At 31.8% G+C, this 26,969-nt stretch overlaps 1 protein-coding gene across 1 annotated transcript in view; it reads right to left on the bottom strand.

The window, feature by feature from the left end:
* The window catches only part of LOC119836947 (uncharacterized peptidase C1-like protein F26E4.3), a 41,909-nt gene extending 19,381 nt beyond the window's left edge, over positions 1-22,528 (bottom strand). The window contains exons 1-3 of the mRNA XM_038362421.1: positions 22,275-22,528; positions 12,419-12,564; positions 11,177-11,357 (exon numbers count right to left, since the gene is read on the bottom strand). Coding sequence (XP_038218349.1) covers positions 11,177-11,357; positions 12,419-12,564; positions 22,275-22,285 — 338 coding nt within the window. The 5' untranslated portion in view covers positions 22,286-22,528. The remainder of the gene's footprint in view (positions 1-11,176; positions 11,358-12,418; positions 12,565-22,274) is intronic.
* Positions 22,529-26,969: the final 4,441 nt, after the last annotated feature.

Raw genomic sequence — 26,969 nt, 5'->3', positions numbered from 1 at the left:
TAATAAATGTTATTTGCAGTTAACAATTTTCTTTTTTCTTTATTACAATATTTATGGCAAGACTAGGTATAGCAAAATTTATAAAAATCGGTTCACTGGTACATTATTCAGAACTAAACAATCACAGACTTGCTGTTGCGTGGATAATAATATTAATTCATTGTTGTTCTATAAAATAGTTTTTGTTACTTAAAATTTGTCCTGTAATTGTGTTTATTTAAAACAGTTTTAAGTACATATACTAGTATAGTATAGTATTATATAGTATAGTTTATATAGTATAGTATTATGTTATCTGTGGTACAAACAACTTACAGGAGCGCCTTAGAATCTTAATTTTTTTCGAGTTAAAAATATTATTATAAATTGTACAAAAAATATTTTTTCATTACCATTTCCATGACCTTTAGTTATAATACTAGATTTAAATAAATACAACCTAGAATAAGGTCTATGATGTCATTGGTTGAATAATGCATATTTGTGTTTGTCATAGACCATTAAGTATGCAGATTTCGAGGTACGTACGAAATAAAATTCCTATATAATGATTGCATTATGATGGATGGCTAGGGTTGTCAACTATGCATATAAATGTATCTGTTTGATATTTTTTTATTTTATTCAATGTAATTATATATAAGTAATTATGTGTACGAATACAAAATTCGTACGGTAAAAGACTATATATAGTATTTTACTGTACAGATGTAATATGCTTATTTTTTTAAATTCATAACCAGATTCTGATTTATTTAATGAATAAGGGTTGCCTCCCCACCAATTTTTAACGTTTGTCCCAAATAGTAAAATGTAAAATGTCCCAAATATGTGACACAAATAATGGGTAAACACTCTTTTAGAATAATTGGTAATCATAGCTTCACTCTCCAAGCCGAGGGGGTCGCGGATGAATTTTAACCAGCTCCCGTGGCCCCCTCCGATCCGAATCCGACATAACCCACGGTTCCGTCCCCGGGGGCCGTGGGTATCTATGCATGATTTCCCCACTAAAAAAAAAAAGCTTCACTCTCCACACGTGGTTAAGTTATTTAAATCAATAGATAGACACGCACGAATTAGTCACTTCAATATTTATCGTTGATTTATCTTATCTGTGGAACAACGATCATACATTAGGATTTTTGGGTCAGTGTAATACAAATAAAGCCTCCGCGACGATAACCAGTCTAAAAAAAAAAGTTTTAACCGCTATTTATATGTATATTTTTTGGCGTCACAAAAAATCCCTCTTTGCTTTAGTCTAGTCTTCAATATAAAATTATGAAAACATATAGTAAATTCTATATAGATTTCACTACATAGTATAATAAAGACGCTCTCTCTGTCCCTATGTATGCATAAATCTTTAAAATTGCGCAACGGATTTTGATGGGGGTTTCGTTAATAAATCATTCAAGAGGAAGGCTTACAATTGAATAATAACATCTATTAAACTACTCCAGATTTAACGCGTACGAATCTGCGGGTCAAAGCTATCTAATAAAATAATGAAAGTGTTTGTATCTTTGCATTGAACAATCTCCGAAATTACTAAGAAGCTACATGATCCCTGAGAAATATAAATTATTTGCTCTTTCCCGTATCAACCCGGATGGAGCCGGGACGAGCGGCTAGTTTTTTATGCAATTAATCGATTCTGTAGCTAAAACGACGTTTATAATCATTAAAATATTATGGCTATAAATAAAAAAAAATCTCATATAAAAAAATAGGAAACATTAAATTTCCAGCCCCAATGTACACGCGCCTTAAGCACATGACCAACTGACTCGATTCTTTCTTCTCGGCTGAACATAAAACATGGCGCCATATATATCATGACGATTATCGAATGTCTTATCGATATTAATTAAAAGTGCTGTTCGCATATCGATAATTTGAAAGTTCGTGTGAACTGTGCGTTAAATTGAATCTATATATATAAAAGAAAGTGGTGTTAGTTACACTATTTATAACTCAAGAACGAATTAACCGATTAGGATGGAAATTTTTGCAGAGGTAGCTTAGAACCAGGAACCGGACATAGGATAGTTTTCATCGAGATCCCACGGGAACGGGAACATGCGAGCAAATCCCCGTGTCTATCTTTCCTGCAACTACGCGGGTAAAGCCGCGGGCGAAAAGCTAGTTTACCAATGAAAATCTGTTACGGTAAATAAAATGTTTTCATTTAACTTTTTAGCAAAATGTACTATTAATTAAGTCTGTTTAATAAATCAATCTGGAGGTCTTCAAGAGAAGAGTGAACAGGTACCTTCTAGGGATGCGCGCTACATCTTAGACCACATCTTACCATCAGCTTACCATCAGGCGAGATCGTGGTCAAGCGCTTCCCTATCATGAATTAAAAAAAAAGTCTATTATATACAAATTCCATTATTATTCCGCATAATTTGCATTTTAATGAAATAATTTACATTGCTTCTAATTGAAAATGTCATGTACTACATTTCTTTTTTTTTATATTTTATTTAAGTTATTTAATTATAACATTTCTCTGGAATATTTTCACATTCATCTGGAATATATCAAAAATACCGATTATCTGTGACTCACATAAAACCGAAAAAATTCATACAAAATTAACAAACGAGAGAGAAAAAAAAAATCGGGGACTTACTGTAAAAAAAGACCCATTAAGCTACCTTTTGATTTATTATAAATCTAAAAACGTTTATAAAAACATTACCAACGATTATAACGAATCGTAAAATCACAAAAAAAATCATGCACGGTGCACATGGATTATCATTAAAAATCAATTTTCTTCATAGTACTTAATATCGATATAATTTTAATATGGGAAGAAAACGACCTTTAAATAAAGAAGTGTATAATGACATATTTAACAATTGATTCTATATTTAACAGTTCGTTAATTTCTGTATCATAACCTAAATATTATTAAATGGAGCTCTGATGAAAAATTCCTTAACTAATTCGAACTAAGGAAAAAAAAGCAAACCAATTTGACGGTTACGTCATCTACAATTATTGTTAATGGCGCCACAATTGACATTTCGTTGAACATTTAAATTTCGAATACATGACAAATTACTACAGATAAATAAAGAATATCTGATATAGGTGTGTTTTGTTTGAATGCAAATTCCTTCACATGCATTATGACTGTTTAATCCTTGCAATTATTTGATAAATTTATTGTAATTCAAATTATCATTAACTTCGGCTTAACATATTATATTCATATGTATACTAGGTAAGTATTATTGTTTCACCTGTGGTATTCATAAGATCAGTATTTTAAAATATTTTTCAAGAGAGAAGAAATTTATGTTCAAAAATAAGCACAATCATTTTAAGATACTCAGAGATATTTTAATAACATTGTTATTGCCACATAAGAAACATGACGTTATATTTAAGGTATTTATTTAAATTGAAAACTGTACTTCTTTTTGTTACCATAAGAACTGTGAAGCTTGACAATAGCGTTATGTCAGATTGGATGACGTCATTCGCTTCGATGACAATAGTAATAAAAAAAAAGTAAAATATTTGTAGCATTTTTAGGTATTTACAAGAGTTACAACTGACAGGTACAAAAACTTATATAGCGTTATCTTAGCCATAGATAACATAATACTATACTAGTCAAAGCCCATGGCTTGCTTCGTCATTATAGCTTTCCTATTGTCGTAAAAAAAATATTTAATTAAATTAAATTTATTTGTGTAAAATATCGTTTATGAAAAATTTAGGTTCGAATAGATCAATAGAAGAACTTCAAAGACCTAAATCATTATGCAATAAGTTGTTACTTGTATACATAAATATTTTAGTAGAAGTGGACCGAGAGTATTAACATCATTTTATCTTCAAGATGCTTAACCTTAATAAAATAATATTATAGATTCTGCATAGTTTACTCATAAGCCAACGAGTAATCTAAAAATGAGCACATACCATAGTATGACGGTTGTAGTTTAGTATAAATAAGTATAGATTGTGATAATGAATTTTCATTCATTCTTTAAGTTATACTAATATGCATTTTACGAAAATAAATATTAACAACTAAGTTTATTTCCTCCGCCGTTATGCGGCAAAACTATTTTTAAACTGTAAACACTGAACATAATATTTAATATTCTTGTGCAAAAAATATAAATAAATCATTATTTATTAATAATGCCCAATAAATTCATTCATTGTAAGTGTATTTATAAGTGAGGTTTTCCCTCTAAACATTGTTTTATAATACGCGTATCATTGTACATAATGTCCGCTTAAACTTAAAATAAATAGTTAAGTCGACTTTCCTGAACATATATTGACTAATTAGTATTTTAACACTGTCCACACCCAGCTCTCTGATCTATTTAATCTGTGCATATATTATTTGACACTGGGAAATAGGCAGTATATAAATATTGATATAATATATAAATATTTATCATTTTATTGTTTAATTTTTATCTAAGAGCTGGCAACTGTAAGTTACTATAAGCTATCATCATAGCCCATAAATAATTACAGAATTAATACATCAACAAAAGTGTTGCCAGCTTTTTTAATGAAAGGGCTGACGACGAGAAGCAAGGAAAGTACGATAAAGGGCGAGGAACGGGATACGGGCGTCCAGCTCGGTACGCAAGTTAGTAGCATTCGCATGCTACTGTTTGACGCCTTCCCACCTTCCCCGGTGTGTTGGCCCGATTCGTGCTAAAGCGTGCTCGACAATCAGAAGTATTTCTAGAGAACAATATTTTTTTGTTTTAATTCTATGACAACTCCTGCCTAAGCCAGGGGACGTATATATTGTTGAAATACTTACATATGATTATTTTCTACAAAAATAAGGTCACAAACGTTCCTAAAAGGGATCTTCGAAATGTAAAATGGGACTATATGACGGAAGAAAACCTACGTAACTAGTACCTAAGCTGGCCAGTAACAAAAGTAAAAAAAAAAAATATGCAGTCGAATTGGAACCTCTTTCGTTTTTTCCGGAACGTCAGTTGAAAAAGGCCTATGGCTATTGATGTATGGTGTCATTGTAATCGAAAAAACAAGGTTAGAACTCATGTTTATGATAATACGTGTTTTAAATATTATTGTGACGAATTTTCAAAGTCAACAAATGATTGTTATTCATAGCGCGAAGGCCCACTGAAATCTTTACGATGGTATTAACGCGCCGCATATATATCGATAAGTGACATCACTACGTCTCAACTCTCGCAAGGAAAAAGTGAATGCATTTTCGAAATCGCCGTTATCGATAAAATATTTATCGAGTCACGAAACGTAGGCTTTGTTTTCAATTTATTATTACTTTCTACTGAGCGGTTATTTTAGATTTACGTATAAAGGAGCGTATATTGTGAAAGTTTCGTGTGTTACCAACATTGCCGAGATTTTTAATCTTTTAATTTTTACTTAATGTATCCTGTCCTGCTAATATTATAAGCACGAAAGTTTGTAAGGATGTGTGTGTGTGGGAATAAAATATAGGCAAATATATAGGAATATAGGCAATAAAAATATTTTTATCCCGATATTCTTACGGGATACGGACTTACGCGGTTGAAACCGCGGGGCGCAGCTAGTTCTTCTATACAGCGTAGATTTTAAATCTAAAAACGTATGTTTACATCGAATACTTAACATGATGATGATATAGGTTTAACTAATGAATAGAAATTTTACATTTTTTAGGTTTCTTTTATAAGGTTATACGTAGGACAGCGAACTCTAAATCTGCCAGCCACTTCCACCTGAAATATATTCTTCTAAACATAACGAAAATCTGAAATAATATTTTTAAAATAAAACTCTCTCTAATTTTTCTCAATTGTAATAACTATCGATAAAACGCACGTCCCTATAACATTTAATGATGGCGGTTCGCCAGTGGTATTGACTATCCATTGAACACCTGGGATGAACTATATTTAACTACTGTGTCATGTTCAGCAATGCACCTTGAAACTTTCACAATTCTCAAATGCGATATTGATTAATCACGACTAGCGGTCCGCCCCGGCTTCGCCCGTGGTACATAGCGCTCAGTGATCACGTACACATCCAACCATAGAAAAATTTTTGTAAATGGTCCAGTAGTTCCCGATATTAGCGCGTTCAAACAAACAAGCTCTTCAGCTTTTGTATTATTTTAAAGTTTCTACCTTCAAGTAATACAACAGTAGCCTTTAAATATATTTAATTTACAATCGCTATTTTAATTAATGTTATCACGTTTCTAGCATTTATGTTGAATAGCTACTTAACATTTCGTACGAAACTTAAAGCCAAATAACGTTCTAAATGTTTATGATAATATTCCTAATTGTCTATGATAAACAGTAGCTATCTCATTTATAAATATAATTTTTCTTTTTTATAGACTAAAACTTTCGTAATTAATGTTACTTACACCGTTAATTTTTAAATTGTTCTTAATTTATCTGTTTCAATCATAGACAATTCGCAATTTCATTTTGAATCTAGGTAAGATTAAAAAAAAAACAACTGACCACACAAGCGTCAGCTTCAATTCGATTTTTGAAAAAAGTTTATACGATTAAAAAATATTGCTAAGAAAAAGAAATTGTCTTTGTAATAGACCACAGATATACATTATCCTAAAGTTATGTCATGCAAGACAATCTGCCGACGAATTCACTTGCGGTTTTTAAATTACAACGACCTTCGTTGCTTTGACCAATTGTCCGTTTGTACAGTCTTCAAATCATATTGACAGAACTGTTTATAGATAATTAATTACAATTGGTTCTTAATTTAAACTGTATTTAGATGATCCGATAAGAACATACAATTTTACATATAGTATTACTATTCGCTTGCCTATTTATTTTTAATAAAAACCTATCGCCTTAAAGTTGTTAAAATTAGACCAATTTTAAATAGAACCACACGGAAAGAAGCTTTCCTATAAAAATGAAACAGCAAATCGGTTCACTCTATTAAAAGTTCTGAGGTAACAAACAAAAAATACAGTCGAATTAAAATGCAGCTATCTTACGGAAAAAGAATTTTTGAAATCAGTTCAGTAGTTTATGTATCAAAACATAAACATTCATACAAAAATACAATTGTTTCTTCATCATAACATTAGATAATAATTAATCGATTCTCAAACCGAACGATTATCGAATACGCATCGTTTTGTTTTAGATATCCCTCTGTTTATTTTATTCACAGTCGGGTGACCTTCGAATAAGCCTAACATATTCGAAAACCATAAACCAAATAAAAGAAACACATAAGTTATTCATCAGCCAGGGTAACCTTACAAAAACAAGCTTTAAATAATTCATGGCTTTACTAAATTGTGACATTAACAGTTTTGATGTGTTTTGAAGTATAGATCGATGTTGTATTTATAAAGAGATGCAAGAATTCGATATACATATATATGATATTATTAATGAACTAGATGTGCTGTGAGCCACAACTTTCATCTACAACCTCCATAGAGTTTTATTCTCAAATAACAAAACATGTTTGTTATGCATAGGAACAACTCAGCTGCTCACATTTTTGTTTTATTGTATTAGCTGGACTATTACCTTTTTAGTATGAAATTCAAATTAGAGCTGCTTAGAAAGCATTGTTTACGTTTTGAACTCGACTAAATCTTATTTTAAGTTTTATAGCATTGAAATGTTTATTTAGTGATGAATTATTTAAGAATAGAAAAAAAGAGACCACGAGGCGGCAATCGAACCCGTGTTTTTTTGCCAAACCGTAGCAATGCCTAGCCTAGTAATCAAATTTCTTCTACCTTTTTTCTAGTCTTTAAAAATGTCTCGATTAAACCTATTTATATTTTTTGAAGTTATTTAGAAAGAGCACGCAATTCAAATAATAATCTCATATTTTTTCCGCCAAAAATAACTAAACAATCTCTATGTTTGATAAAAGTTCAATAACACAATCTAAATTATGAAAAACTTTATTATAAACCTTTTAGCTTATCATAATATTCTTCAACTTTAAATACAGTAACAACATTTGTATGCAAAACAAAATCATTTCAATTAAATTAACATATTTATATGGTAAATATTCGCAAACCGTTAGGACACCGTTCTTTGATTCCAAAAATAATATTAACAGTTTCAACGAATGACAATTTCATTCGTATCTTTTTGTACATTTGTAAATCGAACAAATCGTTTAAATGCGTTCAAGAGTTTTTTTTTTTATTAGGCCATTTTGAATTTTTATTCTCTAGTCTGTTTTGATGGAGGTCTTATATTCGGCTTCAAATTGTCAGAACTATATCAAATTAAAACGCAACTACACGGAAGGCTTTTAAATGGAAAAATAAATCAGAATCGTTTCACTTACTTGAAATTTCTTTGGTAACAATTGACAAACACAAAAAAGCTGTCGTGAGAAACTCCACCTTTTTTGATGTGGGTTGAAAATATCATATAATACCCCATTTTGTCATTTTTAAAGCATATTTATTTCATAATTATTCCGTAATCCGGAACCGTACAAAGGCAAATCAAACACAACATACAACATCATAGATAAAGCTAGCGCAAAACAACCAAAAAGGTTCCAAAATCAACGAAAATTCAAAAACTTTCCCGCCTCCATAATAAAACATGGTACTGCACCAACAGGATATTATGGAGGCGTGGGTTATCCAGCTAGGCAGCTTGCAAAACCGTTAACCTGTTTAGCTAAAGCCTACAAAATTATTGGAATTTACAAAATATATTGATCCACAACCAATTAAAATTGTATCGATATCTTGTTTAATAATTACCTTATATCATTACTTATTAGAATTTCGTAGTAGCGAATACTATTTTAGCTTGAGATTAATTTTATATTGAATTTAAATAGTTCGTTAGTGGAGAGTTGTAAGTATGTTTAATTATTTCAATACTACTGAATTTCTTGCTGAACTTATTTGTCTATTTATTTGTACGTCTATAAATTATTAAATAACAACGCTCCTAAATACGTTTGCTGACTATTTATGCATACAGATTTATTAAAAAAATAATAATAAATAAGACATCCTTCTCTATACCCATCTTGTGATTCGCTCATTGTCGCAAAAAAAAAACTACACTCTTAGGCATCGCTATGTTAAAACAAAAGACGATCAGTATTTCTATTTTCAGATAGCAACCGGTTATTCTCAAATTACGGTAATATTATAGCAGGGCAAATAAATGACGTCATCGTGTGACGTCATCAGATTCAACAATTAATAAATCTAATGTGAAGGTCTTGATGAATTAAGCTGGCGCGTCTTTATTTAGCGCCAATTAGCGGTTTTTAATAAGCTATTTTGAGGTTATAATTTTTAGTACGCGTATGATTGGTCTAATTAATCGTGTATATAGATTCTCTAGATGCAGTATTGTTGCTTTTAAATATCTGTATAATGTTTTATCTATGCATAGCATATAGAAGAGTTTAATAAAAAAGTTGTACATTTGAATTGAAGTATAAACCTTCCTTTGGAAATTGATTAAATGTAAATATTTTATTGCAGTTTAATTTGTCCTTTTCTTTAGGATTCCAAATGGTAAAACGGGACTATATTGCTAAGACTTCGTTTTCCGTCCGTATGTCGCCAAGCTGGTTTCATAAAGCGTCATAGTCAGTCATATTAGATAGATATTAAATTTTTGGAGATTATATATTTCTATTGCCTAAAACAACAAATAATAAAATATCAAGACTAAGCAACGATTCGCATGGTTCTAAATTGGATGGGTGAGCAATTTGTCGCGAGTCCGAAACGCAGTTGGCGGATTTTTTGAAGTGCAACAATATCTAATATATAAAATTCTCGTGTCACAGTTTTCGTTGCCATACTCCTCCGAAACGGCTTGACCGATTTTGATGAAATTTTTTGTGCTTATCCGGTATCTATGAGAATCGGCCAACATCTATTTTTCATACCCCTAAATGATAAGAGTAAGGCAGAACAGCGTTTGCCGGGTGCAGCTAGTCTTATATACAAAATTCCCGTGTCACTGTGTTAGTTACCGAACTCCTCCTAAACTGCTGGACCGGTTCTCATGAAATTGTGTGTGCATATTGGGTATGTCTGAGAATCGGCCAACATCAATTTTTCATACCCCTAAATGATAAGAGTAAGGCAGAACGGCGTTAGCCGGGTCAGCTAGTAATATATAAAGCATTAGTATCAGTGAATTTCACGTTCTCAAAGACCGAAACTAGACCACATAGCCACTTGTTGATATATTTTCGTCAAGATTCAAGACCACCAGCACATAAATATAATGAGAAATCGGGTCAGTGTTGCTATTATTTAAATAAAAGAATTTTAATATGACAGGTGCGTTTAAAGTTTATAAAATAACGAGGTGTTCAACTGTATAACAACACGTAAAATCGTTTTGTTTTAACAGGCAATTAAAATTGAAACAGTTGGAAATTGATGGCGGTCTATTGTGTTATGTATGCAAGCATAAAATGTTTTTGAATTTTCGCAAATTGTTTTGACGATGTGTTGTTAATTAATTTATTGTTTGATATAAGTTATCATTGAGAATGTTTAAATGCTGTTCATATTATGTTATTTTATAGATTTCTGTTAACATCAAATCAGCAAGAAATTTAAATGTCATTAGAGACGGCGATTAAATGGCATGTATAATTTATGAGTTATTTAAAGTTATCATATCTCTTTGTAACAGATTTAGTAGGTTTATTAAAGCATTTACAAATAGACTTTCACATTTATGACTTGACTTTATGGCTAAGACATTTTATTAATAATAAGCCCCGGCGCCGCCCGTTCCATTTACATTTGAAAAGATTACCACAGATAATATAATTCTATTCTAGACCTAATCAAACATCCGTGCAACCGTTTCAAGTGAACTAACCTTCCTTATTAGCTTCACATGTATGTTTGTATGTAACCGTGTCATTTAGACTTTTAACGAACCGATTTAATTTCAAACTTTCTACATTTATCAGGATCAATACTACTTCATGGGTTTATCTTATTATCCTAATACAGATCGCCAGTGATAAATTTCCTTACGTATACATGCATAAAAACGAGTGAGAAAATTAAGTTGACGCTATATCTAAAGCATAATTGTTCGTTTCATAAACGATATTTATTATATCTATAAATTTATCACAAAAAACTCACCAAGTATTACAGTTATCTGTCCTCTTATCACCCGGATAGTACTGCCTGTTCCTGTAGATACAGGGCTGGATCAGGTACTCAGGTTCGGGCTGAATGCCCATACATACAGCCTCGTAGTCCGGGCAGCAGTCGTCGTGGGCGCGGGTCCGGTTACAGAATTCATCACAATAACACAGCGTGTCTAGATGGAAAAGTATGATTATTAATAACATATTTTTTATATCATCGACTGCAATGGAGCTGGTGGGTCGCCTAATGGTAAGCGCTACCACCGCCCATGGAGATTTGGAGAGGCGTAAGGTCGATTGCAGACCTTACGCCTCTCCAAATGGATTGCAGACGATGATAAGGAAAAGCATACCGGTCTAATTCTTAGTTTTATAGCATTGTAATACTTTATAAATGCGAAATTTTGAAAGAATAGAAAAAAAAATTATCACGACGCAGGATACTAACCCGCGTTTTTTACCAAACCACCACGTGATCCCGGTCACGGATCACGGATTTATTATATTCTTTCAAAATTTCTCAGGATATCGGTCTCCAACTCTCCCACTCGCCGAACGAAATAGCAGTATGATACTATCTCACGCCGGTCTTCTGTGGAGGTATGGTATCTCCCCATATGCCATATTTCTTTTATTTACCTACAGAGGCTCTCTTGTTAGTAAAAACCTTTAAAACATGAGTCTTATTTAATTGAACGTATTTCAAAACATTTAGTACATGAAAATTACTATGAAAATGAATTTTCTCTATGATAATGGTAAACGGTTCAAACCCGAGTGGAGCCGGGGCGAGCTTTTTATATATTTCACCAGATGATATTATCTAGTTTTGTTTATACAAGTAGTAGTATACTTCCTATTAGAGTATTTATGTCTAGACAACTACTTTGCAATCTTACTAATATTATAAATGCGAAAGTTTGTGAGGATGCGTGTGTGTTGGTTGCTCTTTCACGCAAAAACTGCTGAACCGATTGCAATGAAATTTGGTACGTAGACAGCTGAACAACTGGAATAACATATAGGCAACTTTTTATCCCGATATTCCTACGGGATACGGACTTACGCGGGTGAAACCGCGGGGCGCAGCTAGTAGACAATATACAAGCGAGTTTATATTTTTTCTGTTTATGTTCACTGTGAGACATAGAGGGAACAATTATTGTGATTATTTACGTGTTAACGTCCTGATTTAAAAAAAAAAAATAAATAAAAAAACAAATAAATCACTCACCCAGTATTCTGTGGGAACAATCGTCCTTCCTATTCTGACAGCACTGGTTGTTAGACGGTAGACCACAGTAGGGTCCAGGGGGCAGGTCGGGCCGGTGGTACGCTGCTACGGCTGTTAGTACAGCGCAGAACGCAAGTACATAGATTCTGTAAGGCATTATAAGAATTATTATTATCAAAAGAATTAATCTAGTGAGAACTTTTTAGTTGTACTGTTGACTTAGGATGTATATATTGTGAAACCCGAATATTTTTCATTTGCGGGCGCCATTTTGCTTAATAGTCTAAATCACTACAACAATTATCATTATTACCACGATACATCATATGGCAAAATTTGTTCAGCGTTTTCGGTTGGACGGCGAGCCAATGAAATGGACATACATAGTCACAAGATTACACGTACCCTCGAAAAACGTTACCCTCCTTTAGTCGGGCAAACATTACATGCGTTTATTTCTTGATTATTACGCGTAGACTATATAATTTAAGGATTAAAGCTTAGTCCCGGGCTGAAATCTGTTTGAAAAAAAAAATTGTTTCGTTTGTTTGTTTTTATCCCAGAACGATGATGAATTAACGATCAATATTGTTTCACAGTTTATCGACAGTTAACAGAGAAATGGTTCATTGTACCGCGGTTATCAATAATCGTAGATACAAGTGTTTCTTTGAAATCCGACGCTATCAGAATAGATTGGCTTCTTGATTCAAGTAGCGCTTTAAATCAATGATTGTAATAAAACTTTTATATTTTGTTAATAATAATGTGACTTTAAAAAACATAACTTATCTTAAATCGTGAAACAATCTATCTGTAAATCCTAAAGAGTCAAAATTTATTGAGTGATTCCTTCAAAACATAATTATTTAGCAAATTAATATTTAACAAATATTAAATTCAAAATGATTAATTGTGATTCACAGGTTATAAGGAAGGTAACATTATATAAAGTTCTACTGTGATCTTCCATGTGGCGTACGTACGTAATAGTAAATTTTTTAAATAAATAATTATTAATCATATTTATACATATTATACTATTCTATAGGGTAAATAGGTAAATAACAAACAAGCTTTGATTTCAATATTGAGATTTTTAGAATGATAAGAGAAGAGTTTCTAGCATGTCAGGAATTTAGAGATTCTTTCCAGAGTATAAATAAATAAAAAGAATCTTTAGAGATTTGTCTTAACTTATTTATTTGAGTGTGTAGTACGTTTGTTGATCAAATGGATATGTTAGACTGACATTACTACTATTTATCTAAGTCATGATCATCATCAGCCCTTTATTGTCCACGCGATAGGTGGCCAGCGACCTAACAGATGTCGTCCCCGAATAGAAATAAATGTGCTCTTTTGTACATATTTCTACTTGATGTATCTACGCATTTTTAAATCTATACTTACGCGTTTAAAAATTAACACGTATTTAACAATTATTAAAAATCCAAAAATATTTGTTCATACTGCGTAAAATACAAAACATATAGGGGGCCTTGGCTGTGGCCTTGGCCAATATTTAAAAAATGTTCCATAAAACAAAATGGCTGACTGGACTTGACATATTATAACGTGCGAATGAGAACAGCTTTTATTGTGCTGACATGTGTTCCACATATGAATATAATTGTTAGATAAACTCTAGACTTATTTAATGACCTAGAAAGCTCAACTAGAGATGTGTCAGAACAATTTAAATAGATTGTATTATTTTTAGAGTATTTTATCTAAAGCAACATTAGTTTATTTAACAAGCGCGCTTCGCACGAATTGGGCCAGCTCGCATCAGGGTAGATTCCCATAGAAGATCGGTGTGAAATAGTAGCATTCGAATACTATATTATGATTGGTTCGTTGAGTGGGAGACCTGAATACCCGTGTGTTTTTCCTTTCCCTTCCCAATCCATTCTTAATTTCCACACCATATAAAGTCGGCAATCCGTTTATAGAGGCGTGAGGTCTGCGAACTACCTTACGTCTCTACAAATGTTCATGGGAGGTGGTAGCGCTTACCAGCAGGCAACCCACGTGTTCCTTTGTCAACGATGTAAAAAATGTATCAGTAATAAGAAACCTTAACTCCCATGCGGTGGTAATATCTGGCACCGTCACATTATAATTTTGTCTGCGTATTTAAACATTTTTATAAATACATACACAAATCACAGACACATAAACATTTGGATACTAGATAAATATAATGCTCATCGCATGTTAGAATGAAAACATCATAAAACTCATAATAAATCGTATAATGTAAATTTAAAAACACTCAGCTGCAACGAAATGGCCAATAAATTATTTGCTTTAGTTCGATAACCTCAAAGCGTTTATATGCGAATTTTTTTTCTGAACACATATAATGATAAAGCACATGTTTGTAGGGGTTCCGTACCCGAAAGGGTAAAGTAAGACCCTATAGCTAAGACTTTGGGTTTTTCTGACTGTTCGATCGTTTGTATCTCAAGAACTATGTTAGGTAGGAAGTTAAAATTAAAATGATAAAGTGTTTCTAGTCTTGAAAAATCTATTATGTTTTCCCAATTTCCTTTCCCTTTAATTTACGGGGAATATAACGCACTCTATTTAATTTTTAATCAATTCATTTTATTCATTTTTTATTGAAAAACATGTTCCACTATTTTATAACTGGACATATTTTCCGATATACATTGCAAGACAAATGAATAGCTATTATACATTAATCAAAATTTTGCATTCATTAAACACATGTTTCCAAAGAAATAATCTATACAAGAAATACATAAGGTATCCTATAACTAGTCTTATTTTCCGAATTCTTAAGTTTACTACGAATACAAGGACATACACTTTGATTAAAGGATAATCACTACTTTGCATAGAATTTTGCTATTTCATCTTGAATCTCACGGAATATAATTTAAAATGCAAATGAAATGTTTTTAGAAGCAGTCCCATTTTTCTATACCCATTGTAAAAGTCTTATGATGACCTAAGATGAGCTGCAAGAGGAACGAGTACTTTTAGATATATATAAAAACTAGCTGCATGCAGCGGTTTCACCCGCTTAAATAAATTATTTATTTTTGATAGGTATTCATAAAAAAAATGTATGTTCCCGTGGGCAAATAAAAAATATTCCTCATAACATCTGCCAGTAAAAGTCCGAACCGATCCATTCGTTCTAGAAATAAGCGGGAACAAACACACAGAGTGACAGACAAAAATTGTAAAAAAAAAATTTATTGGAACGTGTACCGTGTATACAGCCCTATGTATTCAAAAAAATCGGTTTTATAATATTTCAAATAGACCATACAATTTAATTCATTGGCATGGACCACTGATAACAAAATACTATACTAGTATAGACTATAGATATTTTAAAACTCCGTCCTTAAAAAAAGAGTACAGCGATGTCTATGTAAACATAACCTCCAACTGATAAATGGATTACTTGTGATAAGCATCAGTGATAATGCTAATATTATAATGAGTATAATCTCTATAGAATTCGCTATTTTAGTTTCACCTCTTTGACCTCTCTATTAACCTTGCAAGTATGTCTTCTAAGAGTTGGAAGGATGATGCTTCGAACGGCTTAAAATGGCCAAGGAAATATAAAAATAAATAAAAAATAAAAATCGTTTATTTAGCAAAAAAAAATACATAGGATTCAAAATAATCAGACACGACGATAGTCTCAACTAGGACTAGACATGTGCTAGAGACGACCGACGCCTTCCACTCTAGACCTTGCCATTGATGCTAAATTTAGACATTAACAATTACATTATTTAAAAAACAAAATCAGTTATAATATGCAATTGGCATACGTAATTATATATTAAATCCAGCTTGCCCACGGCTGCGCACGCGTTAAATTTGGAGTAATTTAATAGATGTTAATATACATATAAACCTCTTAATCACTCTATCTATTAAAAAAAAACCACCAAAATCCATTGCATAGTTTAAAAGAATCATACATAGTGACATAGGGACGGAGAGAGAAAGCAACTTTGTTTTATATTATGTAGTGAATAGGGTAAGTAATACGGGGCCTTCGAGAACCTTCTAGGGAAGCAAACTCCATCGTGGAATAAAAAGATATATATTTAGCAGTATTATAGAAAATTACATATTATTATGTGTCCTTAATACAAACATTAAATATATATGACACACAATATTTAGGCATTTTTCTTATTTAAGTCGAATCAGTCCTTTTATAATCCTTTTATAAGTCTTTAAATTGTTAACAACAGCTATTTTAAGTAATCAATGAGGATGGATTTGACCTCAGAATTCCATATTATAAAAATATTTGTTCAAGTGTTGGAATGTAAGAAAATGTACATGTGTTAATTAATAAGGATATCGAATTCCGTACAATTCCGTTAATATGCGTGAATACCTTTTTCATGTTTTTCTTTCATCTCCTAACAAACATACAAAATACGCAATAATGCCTAAATTTTGCGATAAAAACAGTTACTACAATATTCTGTACAAAGCATTTCCTAAAATCGAACATTCATCACTGAGAAATTCTAAAATAAAACAAAATCTATTCTTTCAAAAATTTCTCATTTATAAAGCATTTCAATGCTATAAAACTAAAAATTAAATCGAACATTCATCATTTTTTTTTATTATGTCATGTGCGTCTTTATTGACTATCTGTCACTCTTAAATAAATAAATGATCAAATTATATCGAAAAGAAATAACGTACCCACTAGTACCCGTACAAGGGTCAAGCTAAGTTTAAACTTTTCTTATAAGAAATTTCATATTAAGCCGTGTCTCGCTGGTATTTTACTATATGCAATGAAACTTAAATTTATTCTTTATCACGTCGTTATGCTGTTTACGTATTTTTAACATAATCTGCGTATGCCAAACTATAAGCACCATTGAGTATAATACACCGGCGGAACACCCTGTATAAACAATAATCTAGGCATATCACATTCCTCCATATGCCTAATACGTCTTATATTTACTTGTTATATAATCCGGCTAATTCAAGGCTTCTATTATCAATGCTATGTCAGTACGAATTTAATATGTAAACACATAACGCAGCTGATCTAGCGGCACGCAATCAAACCACTTTGACCTTTTTTGACAATGCGATAAGAAATAATTTACCTTTGATAAAATGTTTAAAATTTAATTTTGGAAAAAAACTTGTATGACATAAATGCAGATTAGAAAACTATTTTTTTTTGTCACTGGCATAAAGACTACCAATTGACTAAGAAAAAAAAAATCGTATTTCCGCGCCTTTCAGATGCATAGAGTTCTGTTCAGAATTTCTTTTTTTGATACAGTAGAATTCGGCACAATGAGCAACATGAGTCTTAAAACCAGAAGGATTTGGGTTTTTGAATTATCTCAAAAAGTACATGTTATATAGACATTGAAATCCTTATCCTTACTTATATAATAAATACGAATGTGTTTGTTAATCTTGGTCAGTATATTATATATCGTAGAATCTATGAGAAACAGGTATGTTTATATATTAGGATAGGACATATTTTAAAACTCTTCGACTACGCAAGCAAAGCTAGGCAAGATATACAGCAACTAGTAATTATGTGATATGTATTCTTACTAGCTGGCTTTTTTACTCTAGCAGCAATTGCGTTACTTCTTTAAATAAATTATATTTTGTGTAAGTATCGCTTCACCTTCTTAAGTACTTTATTGACATAAGAAATTATTTTCAGTGAACATCATACATTTCAATTCACAAATATTAATAATAATGTTATTGAGTTTATGACCGGATGAATCTTTATTTATAACCTCAACATAATATTAAAACTATATCCATACTAATGAGACAGCTATTAAAAAAGTAAATTAATTTCTAATTCCATCTCAACTATTACCGCTAAACCGGCGCCCGTCACCAGACGCATTAACACGACTTTGGTCCAGTTACGAAAACAAAAAAAAACCGCGCAAAAAGCTTAGCACAGAATAAAAATCAAGATCAACGACCGCATTGTAAATATAAAAACTTCATGCACGCTATTCGGATTCTAGTGTGATTTATGCGTCGGCTAATGCCATCTTTAAAAAAATGTCAACATTTTGGCGCGAAATGTTTATGACTTCATCTAATGTTTTAATGACAGTTAAATACGCGCGAACTAAATTTTACGATGTTTTTACACCTCTCTAGTAGAGAATAACCTAGTTTTTACGACGATGTATTTATTTGTTTCAATGATCACCGATCAGCGACGTTTTTATTGACTTCCCTAAAAGACGGAGTATTCAAAATTGTTTTATGGGAGTGCCCTAAAATTCCCGATCTATATCCGATTAAGAGAATTATTCAACAGCCCATCAACTTAAAGTATCCGTGAGATGTTTGATATTCATAAACAATAAAATAAGATATAAACATAGCGCGTTGAGAACATAAAAACACACTTAGAACTAAAATCGGTCAAGGGTTTATGAAAAATCTATTTTTGTAACCAATCCTAAACCGTAACAATAAATTTCACGAGAGATAAAAGCTAATACAGATTATAAAATAGCTCATAATACGAATTGAAGCCAAGGCAATACGATTGATTCTGGATACTGGTCAGATAAAAAATAAATATGGACGATAAATTAGAATCATATGATAAATGACTGATTTTGCGTGTGAGATAAATTTATATTGAATAAAAATTAATTAGCAGCACGGCGTTACAATGTTCCGTATTATTTATTATGATTGTGTTTTGTGTAGAGACGCTTTTCTCTTTTGTTATATTAACTCAGGTAGGTAGATTTTTTTTGCGAAATACAATGTTCGTAGAGTACATTTCTTGGTATACTTATAATAAAAACGTTTTTCACTTGGTTTTGTAGGTATACATTGAAATAGAATGATTAACTTTTTTTTAAGAATTTTTCATCATTTTTCATTTTACTTAAGAATTTTTCATTACACAGAATCTTGCAACACTGCCAGTGGCAAAGTTTACGCTCATTACAAAAAAAAAACGACATTCCAAATTTAAATCTTGTACAACCATGAAACAAAACGAAATATGGAACATTTTTTGAAACGTAAATATTTGCACGGAATATCAGATTTTCTGTGTTTCTATTTATTATTGTCGATTCAAAAAATTCCATTACTACGCAAAACACACAACGGTTTTGATGATAATTGATAATAATTAACATTGGGACTCGCATTTCGCAATTACGTCATATGCAATAGGATATATGATACGATAGTGCTAAATATATTACAGGACTAGAATCTGCATAAATCTATATCCACAAGGACTTTAAAAGGCGTTTTATTATAAAAACATAATATTTATATCATATGTTTCACGACAAAACGGCAGAACCGATCGCAATGAAATCTCTATAAAATGATTTTTTTTAGATCCTGAACATGAGACATGAATTAAGGGGCACTTTTTATGAATTCCGTTAAAAGCAACTATCTCTTTACCACAGATAACATAATGCTATTCCAGAACTCGTAGCTAAATAAACATAACCTAGGATCGCCGCTTACTGGTGACGCGCCTGCTCGTTTGCCCGCTATTATATAAAAGAAGTGATGTAATTAGGTTAGACTTCATTCATATTATGTATTCATTTATGACTCTCCTAATAATATAAACATATCCCTACTAATATTATAAATGTGAAAGTTACTTTGTCTGTCTGTCTGTTACGCTTTCACGCCTAAACCACTGAACCGATTTTGATAAAATTTATAGGACATAGGATACTTTTTATAGCGAAAAATGGGTAGAAAGGATGAAAGAGGGGATGAAAGTTTGTATGAAAGTTCGTTATTGTCAAACCGATTTTGATTAAACTTGGTATGAAGATGGAGCTAAACGTGGGAAAGACTAAATCATAGTTTTTAATGCGAAGAAAATACTCCTTACCATGTCGCGCGATATAAGCGAATTCTACCCGGGCGAAGCCGCGGGCGAAAAGCTAGTTTATACATATACTTAGCATTAATCTTTTAAACTTTGAATAAAATCATCCATTGGTTTTAGAGTGCTTTACAAATATTTTAATATTATAAAGTGTATATATACATCACTTCTTGACGCTGCAAAGGTCAGATACGATTTTCGCAACTAGAATATTTATTATGTTTATTATTTACAATTATCATATGATATAACTATCTGTGTGCCGCGACTTCACGCGCGGACGAAGACACGAGTAAAAAAAAAGGTGTGTGTGCGATTCACACACTATAGAAGTGAAACTTCAGTAAATCGACAAAAGAATGAGATGAATATATATAAAATATAAAATAGTATGTATATTTCTGTCTCATTCTTTGCCGGCTTCATTCTACACATTTTGTATTTGTGTCTCTTACCTGTCGTTTTTCCGTTGCATCAGGTTTGAAATCACAACGATTCTAAAGAAGTTTCACTTCAAAAATTTAGTTTTCAAATTATCATGAGTATTTCCACCAAGTCCCATCAAAATCAGTTTTTGCGTGAATAAATAACAAACATCCAACATCCAAACTTTTTAAACGCATTTATATTATTACTACTTATCAATTTTCAATTATCTGTGGTATTATTTACATAGCAACCATGATTTAAACTGTGTGTATTTCCGCGGATGGTCTTTTTCTAATATATAAAATTCTCGTGTCACAGTTTTCGTTGCTATACTCCTCCGAAACGGCTTGACCGATTTTGATGAAATTTTTTGTACTTATCCGGTATCTATGAGAATCGGCTAAAATTTTTTTTCATCCCCCTAAATGATCAGAGTAAGCCAGAACAGCGTTTGCCGGGTGCAGCTAGTAATAAATAAAATCGAATCTCTTTTTTCCTGTTTTTTTAACAAGTAGATATTTAACCTACTATTACTGTATTTATAATATGTTATATAGGCTATATTACCCTCATAGGCATTTCATTACGCAGTACCATGCGAGCGAAGCCACGAACTTAACTTGTATTAAATAAAATAAGTTATTTATCACACGTGGCCGCTTGATAAATGATTAATGTTTAATTGTTTTGAAACATAGCTAACTTGAGTGAACGTACCTTATCAATCGATAAGGGCAATGTCGGATTATACAAAATCCCCTGTATTTATTTCTGATTATGTAAGTATAAAAAAAAAAATAAAAAAAAGTCAAGTAACTTAATCATAATATACAAAGTCCCTGCATAGTTGAAAAGGAGCGAAAACTACGTGGTGTATTGTTTTTTTCTTTTTCTTTGTGTTTTATTCTTGATATTAAGATTGAATTTAATTCAAGCATTGGTATCAACCCTTTAGATCCACAAGGTTTACTTAATGGAAAAATCGCACTCAATTTGGTCTGAAAGTCTGCTTGTTTCCCGTATTATATCCCACTTTTGGGGAGTTCATGAATTCATCAGTTCGAGTACTCAAATTATTCTAATTAATTTTTATTTTTTACAAAATTTTGAAAGCGTGAAAAAATTATTTATTATTTTGGTGCTTAAATTTTTTTGAAACACTTGATGTCTACGACTTGAGTGTTTTCCAACTAATGAAAAAGTATTTAATTTATAATTTCAAATATAAATATATTAAACAAATTAAAAGTTGTATGTTCTATTTTTTTCTTTTTTCTTCGTGGCAAGACGATATATCTATTTGCCAGTGTCAATTGCAATAAAATTTATTAGAAAAAAAATACTCTAATTTTCATTTTTATTTTTATTTTATTTTATATTTCTTCAAAGGTTTCAGGTTCATGTGTGACGCCCGCAAGTTCCTGGTGTATTCAATTTATGTAAATTCTGCTAAATGCGAGTAACAAACAATTTTAATATTAATACGTATAATATTATTTTACTCACGTATTTGCCATGACAGCCTCTCTAACACTAACAAAACACAGCCGCAGAATGCAAAATTGTTTGAAAATGCAAATTCTGATTTAACAGTCTTCGAAAATTAAAATAAATTCCACGCAATAATTTTTCTATCTTTCCATTTTATAATGCACTGGCTGAAAATTTTAATAATTACGAAAAAAAGTCGAACTGTCACTTTGCGCGGCAAAATCGCTTGACGTTTGAACGTCAGGGTAGCGCGCCAGTCTAAATGAAACTGCGCTTGGCGCCTTCTTACACCTGATTTAATAACGCGGTAAATATACATATGTTTAATATCAAACTTTGTATTATTGAAACGCTATGTAATGTCTCAATTTTTAAAGCATGATTCAGGGCTTACGCAGCTCGCCGCAATCATATTTATTCAGAAGTAGTACACAATTCATGGGAACTTTATTGTCAACGTGTAGTTATCAAACCACCAACTAGAATTAATGAAGCATGAACTAATACACGTAATTGACGTAATACAATCTCGGGAATAGACGTTTTTCAGCTATATATAAAGCAATTAGTGCTAATTGATTAGGTTCATCGGTTATGCGGAATTGTCAATTTGTGTTCAGTTTTATACAACCTAATGACTCAAATAGATATAATTCAAAATAAATGTTTAAAGTCCGAGTACTGGTCAGATAAAAAATAAATATGGACGATAAATTAGAATCATGTAAAATGACGGATTTTTCGTGCGAGATATAATATATATTTATGGATATAGTTCAAAATAAATATTTATAGTCACATACAATATTAATTAGTATATAGTAAAATTCATACAATGAAAATAAATGATAAATATTATCGTGGGTTTATTTTAATTTGCCACCAATTTGCACCATCTGCATCTGTTCTGATCTGCATTTATTTTATCTAAATTTGTTGATATTAAATGCATTCAAAAGTGGCAGGTACATTTCACATCTGTTTCTCTGATCAAGTCCCTTAATAGGGGCAAAAAGCTGCGGTTCCGTACCTATCGATCTTTATATATTGATCATCTCAATTTGGCTTAAACCGACTTAAAACGAAAAGAACGTTCTAAGCTAGTCTGTTTATTTTTTTGTTTTGTTACTCGAAACTCATAGGAGGCCTGGCCTAGGCCTGTGTCCCAGTAGTGGGAACATATATAGGCTGATGATGATGATGATGATGACGCGAAACTCCGTGAGTTTTCATAGGAAATTTTTACAACGTGGTCCTATTTTAGAATTTGAAGTACTACCGTCCCCCCAGGGATGTTGGTGATCTTTTATATAAAAAAGAATTATATGTATGTCTATATATACTCTACAACTGTACAGCTTTCAGTTAAATACAAACTCGTGAGCTGTATGCCTTGTATATGTAATTATTAATTTAAATTGTGTTTATAAAATACATTTTTACATAAACGCAGCGAATTATGAAATGTTTGAAAGATAAGAAAGCTGTTAAATCTTAAAAACTTAATAATGATTAAGAATTATATAGAATATTTTGATAGAATAAAGTAGGTTTTACGTTGAGGTATTATGGAACAATTATATTTGAAATTATTTATTCATCTTACTAATATTATAAATGCAATGAAAGTTTGTAAGGATGTGTGTGTTTAGAAGTTTAAATCTTTTTAACGGATTTTAAACACGATTAATTCATTTAGATCGTTAAATCAAACGCAAGAAAATACTAGGATGTGTGTGTGTTTGTTGCTCTTTCACGCAAAAACTACCGAACCGATTGCAATGAAATTTGGTACGTAGATAGCTGAACAACTGGAATAACATATAGGCAACTTTTTATCCCGATATTCCTACGGGATACGGGCTTACGCGGGTGAAACCGCGGGGTGCAGCTGGTAAGTCATAAAAATAAGATATAAAGTTTCACACCGCGATCAACAATTTTGTGGTCAATATCACGGTATTTGAGTTGATTTCCTTAATGTCATATTGCTAATGATATATTGCAAATAATTAATACGCACAATAAGTTCACAATTCAGTTATATAAATTTAAATCGATGAATATTTGGCATCTCGTTGAACACATATATTATTTAATATGCATGCAAGAAGTGTGATTTGATAAAATGTGTTTAGGTTCCGTATAAGTATGGCTTTTTTATTATAAACTATTCATCGTCATCAATATTCCTTCTCTTTGTAGGGACACAGGCCTTCTTTGAGGATTAAGGCCATAATCCAGATGGTTAGAAAATGTCCCACGTCGTCGAATAGCACAAATAAATAAAATAAACAATTTAATTTTTAGTTTTATAGTATTGAAATGCTTTTATAAATTGCTACGGTTAGTCAAGAAACGCGGGTTCGAATCCCGCCCCGTGATCGAGTTTTATCTATTCTTTCAAAAAATTCCTCATTTATAGAATAAACAAATAAATTATGGCATTATTTATATACTAAAAATTTTCCAAATACAACATGGCATGGAAACTACTGCAAATTAGCGCTGCGATGACCCAAGAGCTTGTTATCATCACGGAGTATTTAGCGTACAGCTGTGTGCTCACACATACACACAACCGTTTCCTATATCCGTTTAAGCTAAGGTTTTATAAGATTTAAAGGCCTTTTTAGGTTGGGAAATGCATTTCCGAATCTCCCTCTATAGTTTTACCGTAATAGGGTATGTGGGGTTCGCGGAAGCCAACCCACTTAAACACTACGGTGGTTGTCTTCCATCTTTGACTGTAAGGGTTAACAGCCAGGAACTACTTTTCCAGGACCTAGTCTATCTCTGTACCAAACATCACCAAACTAACCTTCAAAACCAACCAACCAACCTCCTTCTTAACCTTCCGTGGTTAAAACGTGATAGCGTTGAAGGCAGACAAAATTAGTACCGCATAAATATTATTTATCTATATCTAGAACTGGAGTTTACATTTAAACTAAAATGAACCAATGTGTAGCAGATTTGTAAACGAAAAACAAAACAAAGCAAAAGACTTACGGAACCCTTAAAAACTGGGTCAATAACCGAGTAGAAGCTTGCAATTGGGGTTGGCGGACAATTAAGGCATATGTTTTTCAATGAAGACAATATATTTTAGCATGAATACATTTTGGTCTCAGTGTCTTTATTCAGCTGCTGGGACTTTATTATTCTTGATCAAACAATGAATTAATAAATAAAAATTTGTGCTATATCTGTTAGTAATAGTATTTAAATATTCAAATACTTCTTTAATATATAAAAATCCAGTGTCATGATGTATGTTCCCAATGAACTCTTCACCAACTCAATTGATTTTGGTGCAATTTGGCATTTTATGTTTACTTTGGTCCAACTTAAGATATAGGATAGTTTTTATTTTGATTAATTATCCTAATAATTTATTATCTTAGTATTTTTAATTATTACTCAGCCACAGCATCGATTATTTGCATGACAAATGTATATATAGTGTATAAAATTTACGAGTATACTATCTTAACATTGCTATACATAATAAACTTTTTAAATGTCTGAGTAACGTAGCATCAGATCCAATGAGAGCTTCTATTTTTATCAAACCAGGATAAAAACCATCGTAAAGAAAATTGTAGAAGCGAAAAAAAACAGCACTGAAATCGGTATTTGTTTCTCGTGATAGCTAGCTTCAAAGAAGCCATCAATAAATATAACGTTACACAAGTTTTAAGCTTTCTTAATCCATCCCACCTTGTCCTGGTCTAGTCCCTCGGTTATCACATATTAAAAACCTCCTTCGCTACGATGTGATGTCTCACACTTAAAATGTAATACACGTTTTATCAAATCCAATCAAAACCCTGCCTGTCCCCCGCCCACCCTTAAAGGTCGTAAGTTATGCAAGACGCCAAATCCCAAATCCAAATACTCCTGGTTATTACCATACCCTGGCGTTAAATGTAAAAATAAGGATATCTACATATCAATACTAATTAAACTCCCATGATTCATACACACTCTTTCTGACCTCATTCTAAACACAGACCCTAATAATAGAGCAGTGCATTTCACACGAGCAACCTTGCTAGTTTGGACAACAACCTACATCCATTTTTCCTGGACTCTATATATAAAAACTAGGTAATGGGAGCAAATCTGTTTATGAAGTAAATTAGGCAGAAGGTTAACCTTAAAACATATCGCAGATCATAACAACAGTCACAGAAGTATCTTAGCAATTGACACTGAATAATAAAACTAAATGTAGCACCTGACTGCATAAACCTTGAGGTGACATTAAAAACTACACAGACTCGAGAGCAATTACTCAAATACATTTCAGTGGCTATTAGTAACCAACTAAAAATATGAATTCATCATGAAATATTTGAAAACAAATATGCTAGTTCATTCAAGATTGTTTGGGAACTCGTAAATCATACGGCATTCTTGGCTATATTTAGATCGGTTTCCCGTAGTGTGTTGTGTTCACTCTAGCCCTTTTATCGGAAACTTCTTACTTACAATCCTGTGAGATTTAGGTTTGAGCAGTATCGGGCGTTTATGTGCTTGTGAACACATTCTAATTATTTATTTATAAAGGATTCCATCCTTTCATTTCTAACTTATTTCCAAACGACTTCAAAAATAATGAGGAGGTTATCATTTCGGGTGTAATTTTTTATGGTTTCGTTACCTCAGTTACTTTTGACTGGTTGACCTAATTTGACTTTCATT

Source organism: Zerene cesonia, chromosome 26 (genome assembly GCF_012273895.1).
Source record: "Zerene cesonia ecotype Mississippi chromosome 26, Zerene_cesonia_1.1, whole genome shotgun sequence".
NCBI lineage: Eukaryota > Metazoa > Arthropoda > Insecta > Lepidoptera > Pieridae > Zerene > Zerene cesonia.
The sequence above is the reverse complement of the archived record's forward strand: the minus strand, read 5'-3'. Positions and strand labels throughout refer to the sequence as shown.